Genomic DNA, 10032 nt, shown 5'->3' with positions numbered 1-10032 from the left:
AAGGCTCAAGTCTCTTAGTAGATTCCAGTAATTTTCCCGGCTGGCAGTTTCAGGCTCTCCATAGAAACCCGTGAAATGCCAGGCGTCATCCATTCCTTGATCCACCACCCCATCAATGTGATTATCAGAAGAAGTAAGGACTCTCATTGCAAAATTGTCTTTCCACAACAAAGCCAGCCCCCCTCCCCTATTATGACGTGGAACAACGAAAAAAATTTTGTACTGCATTTTACGACTAATCCTCTCAATAACATCCATATCAACTTTGGTCTCCATAAGGAAAACCAATTTGGGATCTTTTTTGCCAACCAAGTCAGCAAGTTCGGCCTCTGTCTGTGGGTTCCCAAGCCCATGACAGTTCTAGCTAAGGCAACTCATTGTGACTGGTGGTGCTGGGAACCAGCCACCTGATTATTCTCTTTCCCCCCCTTGCTTACTGCACTAACTCTCTTCTTTTTTCTAATAGTTAAATCCACAGTTTCCAACTCCGGTTGCCTACTCTCTGAAGTCTCCATATCTGAACTAGAATCAGATTCCCCAACTTCACGCAAAAGTTTTGTCCATTTTTTCTTGGAACTTTTCAAAGGCTGCGAAACAACTCTATTTGTTATGTCTGCAAGTGGGGTTTGAGTTGCACCAAAAGAGAAAATACCATTCAACGTCTCACTGTGACCAACTTCCCCCTTATTACACACAACGTTTTGCATGGGCAATGTATAAGTTAGCTGACTCTGACCCACCAAACTCTCCATACTTTTGTTCAAACCTTTAGGAAACCCACCAATAACACTAGCTTCAATTCGGTGCAAATTATCAAAATGGGTAACAAGCTCACCTGATGGTTCGGCCTCCATGAAGACTGCCTCGGCCTGAGTATTATCCTTTACACCTCCTATACCAAGGTCTGAACCATGCGCACATTTTCTGCTCAAATCATTGGAAATTGGCTGTTGACACTCCATCGCCGGACCCTTCTTCCAGCCCGGTTTTCCACGAGCACTACCAGATACAACCACCACCGTTTTCCTAGTGTGACGCACCGGATCGGCGCGAAGCCATTCCCCATACTGCTGCTCTTCTTTTTTCAATCTTCCTTTTCCCCGAAGCCATACATCACAGTCGCTCTCACTATGGGTAACCTTCCCACACCAATAGCAAAAGTTGGGGAGCCGCTCAAATTTAAGCAAAGCCCACCCAACATGCTCTCCCTCAGACCACAGTTTGCAGCACCGTGGAAGAGGCTTTTTAATATCAATCACGACTCGAATTCGCAGGACCTCACCTCCCTCACCATCGTCCTCCAAGTCAGCCACCTGCACTAAAGTCCTAATCGTGTTGCCCATTGCTTCACCCGTCGCTTGCGTAAGACACTAATCTAGGACGTTGTGGAGTTGCACCCAGAAAGTAACAGAATCGAATGGGAGCACGGGAGCAGACTCAACATCCGCCGCACGCCGGAAAACGACTAAGCTTTTGTCATAGGTCCATGGCTCAAGCTCCAGAACCCGTTCTAAGTCCAGTGCATCATCAAACTCAAACAGCAATATATTGCCCCCAATATCTCGAATCTTCATCTCTCCAATGAGTTTCCAGAGCGGTTTAAAGGTCCGACTGACTGCCTCTGCGTTAACCACCCTCTTTGTAAGAAACTTTGCTGCTAAACGAACAATGGAGACCTCTTTTTTTTGAGGCACATCAGCCCCACCCTCTTCTTCTTCTTTCAGAGAAAATCTTGACCAGAGGTCCTCAATAGATGTCATAATGATAAGACTGCTAACCACACCCCTTCGTAACAGGAACACCACACATACCACAAACCGTCCTACCAGGCACAGGGCTTGAAGGGAACAGTAAACCTCCACGAAGGGAAGGACAAAATTCTACACTCGTCGCTGGGAAAACCTACTAGAGAAACCCTAGGAGATAAACCCTAGGCGGCGTGAGAGAAACCTAAGAGTTTTGTAGTTTTGTTCTTTGTTTATTAGAAATAGAAGGGACATCTTCATTGAAAATACCAAAAAATAATAGTTTGATGATCTAAATATCGAGTGTGGGTAGCTAAATGTGAACTTGAGGATGCCAGAATTGCCTCATTGTAGTGTGGCTGAGATTTGAAATTCGAAAGAAGATATTTACCCTGCAATATTTTGATCTCTAACAATTATTGATACAACTATAATGCGGGAAACAATCGGCAAAGGTATTAGGACTATATTATAAAGTAAATGAATCCAAGACATCTTAGCCTAAATAGAATGTTGAAATTCTAAGATAGCATGCTAAATTACTATATCAACTTACTAAAAATTTTGAAAAATAAGAAAGACGAGGAGAAAATAACTAAACAAAATGTTCAAGTGCCTAAAAAGCTGGTGAATCCAAAAAAACAAGATGAAAGGTTAACATTAGGAACTTTTGAGGTAAAGAAGGCTATCGATTTGCTTGATAAAGACAAAGAACAAGAAATTCTTGGAGTTCCAACTCAACTATCAAAGGATTGCACTAATTTATCTTTGAAAGAGTTATTGAAGTTCTTTTCTCCCATGCATGAGTACTCTACTAATTTTTGTTAAAGGTGCAAGTTGTCTAGTGAGTAACATAAGAGATGTGGAGTGGAAGATATATAAACGCAGAGAGGAAAAATAAATCATTAAAAATGTGCGTTTGGATACTGCTTATTTTGCTGAAAATAATAAAAAAATATTTTCCAGTTACTGTTTATTACTGTTCACTACTATTTAGCACTGTTCATTTATTTATGAGCTAAAAAAAAAGGCAAAAATGCAAATGCAACAGACACAGCTTGGATCCAAACGGAGCTTAAGGGTGCGTTTGTTTCCAGCGGCTGTGTTTGCGTTTGTCTCTAGTGCTTTTTTTTTTTGCTGGTCCATGGCATTATTCATGGACCAGCCAAGTGCTAAAAACGGGTTAACAGTAATTTGTAGCAATAAAAAATATTTTGCTATAATGTTTTCAGTAATAAGTTTTCAGTTTTCAGTTTTCAGTTTTCAGCAAAATAAACGATATCCAAATGCACACTAAAGTTCTGTTTGGATACCGCTTATTACTGAAAACTAAGAATTGAAAACACTATAACAAAATAATTTTTGAATGTGTGAATAGTACTATAGGACCCAGTTTTAAAGAAAAATTTGTGCTCACAAAACCCGCAGAAAAAAATGCAAACACACTTTTTTTTTTTTCTTTTCCCTTTTCATTGCAATCGAAACCTAGCCTAATTTTGCCCACATGTATTTGACTTAAACTTTTAATTGATGCGGTTGTTTTTTGATTGGACCTAGCATGTCATATTGCAAGGACTATATATCCCCAAATTTAATGTTATGGGGTCAATCAAGAGACGTACAACTGATCTTTAAACCAACGACAAAGCTATGTAATCATCTTGTGTGACGTGGTCATTGACTTACGGATCCCATTCCCCATTTTTTTTTATGAATGATCCCTTTCCCCATTTGGTCGACCATTATAGGCATCCTTAATTAGTCCCTTACGAGTTACGACTTACGAGTAGTAGATGTTAGCTCCATTCATCAAGATTTATTGTGTCCACAACAAATCATTGCTATTGAGCAATGTCGCATTCGATTTCAGACTGAGAGTTGTTAATATTGAATTTATATCTGTTGTAGTGCTGTTGTAGTGTTGTAGTTCTGTTGCTTATGGTTTGTATATATATGTAAGTAAACTACAAGTAGTTTAGCACTAGCCTAGTATAATAGTTATCATACGGCAGTCGTTTATTGTTAGTTAGATTAATGAGTTAGTTACAGTTAGTTATTTTTACTGTTTCTTTCTGTTTTCATTTTCCTGTCTCTGTTCTCCTTATATAAAGAACAGAGTGTTCCAAGCTAATACACTGAATTCATTTCACAAGATTCATATTGTCATATCTCTCTCTCTCTCTTGGTGTATGTGTTTTCCTCCATTGATGAATCTTTGGAGCTTGTATGAATTCAATAGTTAATTTGACACACGTCCCCCCAGTTTGGCTAAGAAGATGATAGCAGGTCTTGAGAAAGGGGGTTTCCTATCAAAATTGGCCTCTCACAAACCTATAAATACCCCCTTAATTCGTTGAATCAAGTATGGAAAACTTGGATAATGTTTCTTTGCGATTTTTCATTTCTCCTTTTTTTTTTTTTTTGTTCTAGTGATTTATTAATTTAACCATCATACTCTTCCTAACTAATCCTCATATGGCAATGAGTTTTATTTTCTTAGCAACTTAACCATTCGGTTACAGCAATTCAACTATCATGCAGTCTTTGAAATATTCAATGAAATTTTATTCACCTGAGGTGATTATTACATGCATTGACCATCTCACAAGAAGATAGATCCCACATTTATAAGGCTCACCTCCACATGAGAATCTGAAAACATAATAGACTTAAGTCAGAAAAAAGAGGACGTCGAGTACAGCTGGACTTTGCCTTGAATGGGTACGCGTATGGCAAAGTATTTATGGTTGTGTCGGATAACTACTACACGTCGGTTATTAGAGCGGTGTTCAGCGTTCACTTTGAATTTTAAAAAAAAAAAAATCAAAGACAAAGACAACCCTTTCCAAGTTGGTGTTGGATGCAGTAATGAACTATCAGTCTCTGTCTCTTCTGCGTATTCTTTAATATATCTTTATAGGCCAGAATTTTAATGCCAAAAAATTTCAACACCATAAATGCCATGTGATGTTAATGACTAATTTGACTTCATCGAAAAATCAAAGTTAGCAAATCCAAAATGTACAATAATTCTCAATAAGACAGATAAATGCAGCCATTACTGACTAATATTAATCAAAAGTTCAAAATGTTGGACTTCTTTACCTTTTCCCGTGTTAATGAACATATATATACTTCGACGAGCGTGTGTTCGACTAATGGCATAGTACCACATTGGTACAAGGTGATCATTTGGACAAAATTATAAGGAGTGACATAATGGACACGATTGATTATCCAGGTCATTCGTGGAAGATAGTTATAGAAGATAGTTATGGATGGATTTTAAACTTAATTGACTAAAATATGATATTTTTTCCTCTTATACAAACTAGCTTGTAATCCATGCATATGCATGAATACGCTTAAAGATAAACAATAAAATGTATAATATAATTCCTATATATATAATTTAAACACTATTAATAGTCATTTTTATATTTTATTAACTCTTTAAAAAATTTTGTAAGGATATTATTAGGTATAAAATGTAAATTGTCAATTTTTTATTATTATTGTCGTGAAGCTTTTTTTTTTTTTTTTTTTTTTTTTTTATGATTCATTTATTCTAGACTCTTTGTTTTTATACTTAATAACTCACTTAAATGAATATTTATGATGTGGCATCACATTTGATTCTAAAATTAAGAAATAAAACACTTTAAGAATATAAATTTAGGACACATGGCGCAAAATTAAAACTCCAATTTAAAATTCTAATTTATTATATATATATATATATAATATATAGGCTACGGCAGTGCTCTAATAAAGTCAAAATATGCACCCTAGCAGCTGGGACTTTGCTTCGGATATGCTACCATCAAATGCCTCTTCTTGTAACGTTGGCATCCACCATATCACATATATATTTTTTGGATTTAGACCAGAACACAGATTTTGTTCGTATGTGATTATCATTTGCATAGAAAATGTCGACCACTGTGCCACACCAACATTCATAAGAAGATGTGCAATAATTTAATAGATCCGTTCACATGTATTAATCCAGATTTAAAAACCATATATCCTGGCCAGATGAGTTTATATATAAATGGCTATATTTTCAAAATTGTACATTTTTTTAATCATATAATGTCCATGAGTCCATGACTAGTAATGGGGTTGTAAACTCTGAACACCTAGGGTTATAAACTAGTGAAGTCGTTTGAGTTTATTAAAAGTATTCATTTGATTTTATATTTCGATTTCATTAACAAAATAGATTAGGTATGTAAAGTTTGTTCACCAATCTATACTAATAATTAATAACTTCATTATAATTACAATTGCATCATTTAAATTAATTAGATCAAATTATTTTAATTTGTGAACAGGTAAAAATTAGATTATTTACCAACCAAGTATTGTTAAAATTATATATATATATATATATATATAACTTTTACTATAAAATGGACTCTTTATATTAGTAATAAATTACAAAAAATAATTTGATATTTTATGAATTTATTTACAAACTTACATAATCCAATCTTAAGTCAGTATAAGTATATTTTTATACATGTTTACACACACACACACACATATATATATATATATGTAAATGTATGGCACTATGATATCCAGACCCATTTGGGCCTTGGATTCTGACTCAACAGTGTGACCCATGACACCAAACCCTTTCTACCTAAGGCCTAAGCCTGAGCCCAAAATTGAAACAAGCCTGGGTCTCATGCTGCCTTAAAGCTCAATGAGTAAGTAACCTTAATTGGCACAACCTAGCTTCGCCACTAGAGCCTTACTCGGAAAATCAATTCCCTGTCAAGAAGACAATTTCTCAGGGGTGTTGTCTTTCGGATGCCTGGCAATGCCTTGGGAAGTATCGCTGCCAAGCATCTATATTGAAGTGGGAACCAGTTCTAATGTCACTCCTACCGCACCCCACTCCCAACTAAACACCCACTTTGAGTTGACAATATTGGACCTCCTCTCCACTAACCACAAGAGTAATCATAATTCCTCCACTAACATCAGGCTATAAATATGAGAAACTAAAGGAGGAAGAAGGTTGTTGAAAGGTTCGGGAGAAGGTTGTTGAGTACAATAGGCATAAGAGTGAGAGGGAAATAATACAAAGGCTGGAGAGAAACTGTTGGGTCTTTAGGATAGAATCACCCAAAGTAGAAAATCCAAAACCCACGTTACAAATAGATTGTGAGCTCAAGAGTGAGTCAATCTGTTAAGCTTGTTTTGGGTGCGCACAGTAAACATGTATAAAAAAATATACTTATGTAAACATATATATATATATATATATATATAATTATACATTGAAATTGAGTCTTATACTTACGAGTTATGAACACATAATTATGTTTGGCCTCTGCTTGGTTAATAGTGGAACCTAAAATTAGGTTGGCTTGAGGCTTGAGTTTGACTCATTCACTTAATAAACAAATAATATATATATTTTTAAGACAAATCCCAATTATTGTTCATAAACAACTCAATTCCTATAAATAAATAAATAAATAAATAACAAATTAAACAACTCAGTTCATCAACAATCCTTATCTCATCCCACCACAACACTAACAATGCTATCCCCAAAAAAGGTAACGAGATTGTAAAAACGTCTGGATAGATCAAGTGCACTTAACAATATAATTTGATGATTTCATCAAATAAATTATTGAGTTCATGCACATGGAATAAAAACTAATAGTCCACATGGAAAGTTTATACTCGTCTTTTTTTTTCCCCTCCAGAGTAAGCCAAATTGGAACACAACTTAGGCTTAGGAAGCAAAGTTTTACCTTTCAATTAAACCCAGATGAAATTTTATTATTCTCAGTTGGTTTCGATTCTCACCATATGATTGGAAAACTATTTCCCACGCGTCAAATTTCATGCAACTATAGAAATAGTAATTGGTCTGTAAATAGTTAAGTTTGAAAGCTGCTGCCAAACTTTTATTAATTTTGATAAAATTTGGTCAATCATCATTATCTTTAAAACTACGTATATGAGTTTAATGATTAGGTGATTAGATCAAGCTTTAAAAAGTCATAAACTGACAAAATCAAAGGTTAACAATGTGTCATATTAGATTTATTATACTATTTTTATATTAGTACTTAGTCAGAATCCCCCCAACAAAGAATGGATCAAGTATTTATGTGCACTAAAACTGATGAGATATAAACACGTAAAATTATTTGACGGTGTCCAAAACTGATTTAAAACACAGAAACACCCGACCCAAACCAGCTCCCAAACATAAAGGTAAAAGTTTAATTTTTTTTATCCTATATTTAAAGTCCATGGATTAATAAAAGTTTAAAATGCTGATTACAATTAATTTATATATATTTTCATGTGGGTGCAAAGAAGACTTAATCCTGGAATCTTCCCAAAAAAAAGGATTGGGTCTCATGTATTTGTATACTAAACATGTAGAGATGTGAACACATAACAAAAAAAAAAAGGAATAGATCTAGTGCATTCATGTATTAAACCCATTGGGATGTAAACACGTAACAATTATTTGATGATGCTCAATTGATCTAATACACAAGAACACCCTACCCCAAACCAGTTCCAAATAGGAAAGGTAAAAGAAAAATATTTTATTACTCAGACTTTTTAAACCCATATTTAAAGTCTATGAATTAATAAAAGTTTAAAACACTGAATACAATTTTATTTATTTATTTATATTTTCATGTGGGCGCAAAAGAGGACTTTTTTTTTTTTTTTTGGGTGAGTGCAAAGGAAGACTTAAACATGCATCAACCGCAAGCTGTATTATTAAATTCTGGTGGGCAATTAAGGCAAACAAAGAAGAAGGTTAGTTCAGTCACACCATCTTCTTTGACCGTGCCTGCTTCTCTCTCTATACTCTTGAAAAGTTCAAAAAAAAAACCTCTTCTTGTTAATTTTTTGGTCTTCAAAACACAACCCTCAGACTTTACTGACTCATTTAATGTAATAGTACTTATCTTCTTGCGTATATAATTAAGAACCGATCATTGTATAGTCGCATATACACAATATGGAGAAAGAAGGTAAACCAAAGAACAAGATCTTGAAGTTTCTACCAAGAGCGGCTTCTGCAGTAGCAGCCTCTTTCCAAAACCCTACATTCAGTCCTGGTAGAGATAGGAGATCGGAGGTTAACACAAACAGGTACAAAACCAACAGAGGATTCTCGGGTCCAATCATATCAATAATTCCAGATGAAGCTCGAAGAAAGTCTAGCAAGAACGGAGGGTTTGAGACACAAGAACCCACTTCACCAAAAGTCTCATGCATGGGCCAAATTAAGCACAAGAAACAGATCAAGAAAGCTAAGCGTGCCATGCCGCCACGGCCTCAAGAGTCGAAGCCCGTGACAACAACAACGATGTTTTCTTCTTCTTCTTTTTCTCCTCCTAAGCTAAAGAATACTAACAAGCATGCCTCGGCGTTTATGAGAATCTTTACTGGTGCAAAACCACCGAGAAGTAACAAAAATGGTGGTTTTGCTGATAAGCCTGATGGGGTTGTTCCTGATGATATTGAAGTGCCTTCTTTGTGTCAGATGAAGAAGTTTGCGAGTGGACGTAATTCATTGGGTGATTTTGATTGGACGGCTCAAATTTCACCGGTGGATAAGGATATCCTGAAGTATTACTCGGATGAAGAGAGAGGAGAAAGTGAAGAAGAAGAAGAAGAAGAGATGAGAATTCCTTTCTCTGCACCTATGACGGTTGGTGGGGGAGTGCCTTTGCAGCCAAGAAAAGAAATTAATCTATGGAAGAGAAGAACCATGAGTCCACCTACACCTCTTCAATTAAATCCCTTGGTCAAAGCAAATTGATAGGGTAAATTTTTTTTTTTTTTGGGGGGGGAGGGGGGGGGGGGTGGGGTGGGTTTTGTTTTGATTTGTTGCTTTACATCAATTGATTGTGCAAATATGTGAATGTGATGAAATTTGTAGAACACTGTAATTAATTTGGTGCAAAATTATGAAGGAATTTGAAGTAAAGTGTAATACGCATGATGCCCATGTACAATTTATTCCTGCATAGATGAATGTTAAAACACATGTTTTCTGTACAGTATTGGTCATTCTTTCTTTTTTCTTTTTCTTTTTTCTTTTTTGAGAGGAAACTGATATTTCATTCACAAAGAAAAGGAGTACAACAGAGGCCAACAGCTAACAGCTTTATCTCAGGCCTGACTGAAACAAATCAACTAAAAAGGGAGGGATAACACCCTTCCACAGATTAGAAACTTGATTACATTTGGCAACTTGGGCTAGCTCGTGAGCAGCCCTGTT

At 35.7% G+C, this 10032-nt stretch overlaps 1 protein-coding gene across 1 annotated transcript; it reads left to right on the top strand.

The window, feature by feature from the left end:
* Nucleotides 1–8587: 8587 nt before the first annotated feature.
* On the top strand, nucleotides 8588–9598 carry LOC112004463 (uncharacterized protein At1g76070). The gene has a single exon (XM_024036716.2). It carries the CDS (start codon nucleotides 8764–8766, stop codon nucleotides 9568–9570), a length of 807 nt encoding a protein of 268 aa, XP_023892484.1. The 5' UTR covers nucleotides 8588–8763; the 3' UTR covers nucleotides 9571–9598.
* The last annotated feature ends 434 nt before the right edge of the window (nucleotides 9599–10032 follow it).

The sequence above is a fragment of the Quercus suber genome, unplaced genomic scaffold, assembly GCF_002906115.3.
Source record: "Quercus suber isolate HL8 unplaced genomic scaffold, Cork oak 2.0 scaffold_104, whole genome shotgun sequence".
NCBI lineage: Eukaryota > Viridiplantae > Streptophyta > Magnoliopsida > Fagales > Fagaceae > Quercus > Quercus suber.
This window is presented reverse-complemented; position numbering and strand designations above follow the sequence as displayed.

Bases quoted from the DNA above. Each gene is read 5' to 3' on its own strand.
- LOC112004463 (XM_024036716.2), top strand. From the start codon at position 8,764: ATGGAGAAAGAAGGTAAACCAAAGAACAAGATCTTGAAGTTTCTACCA.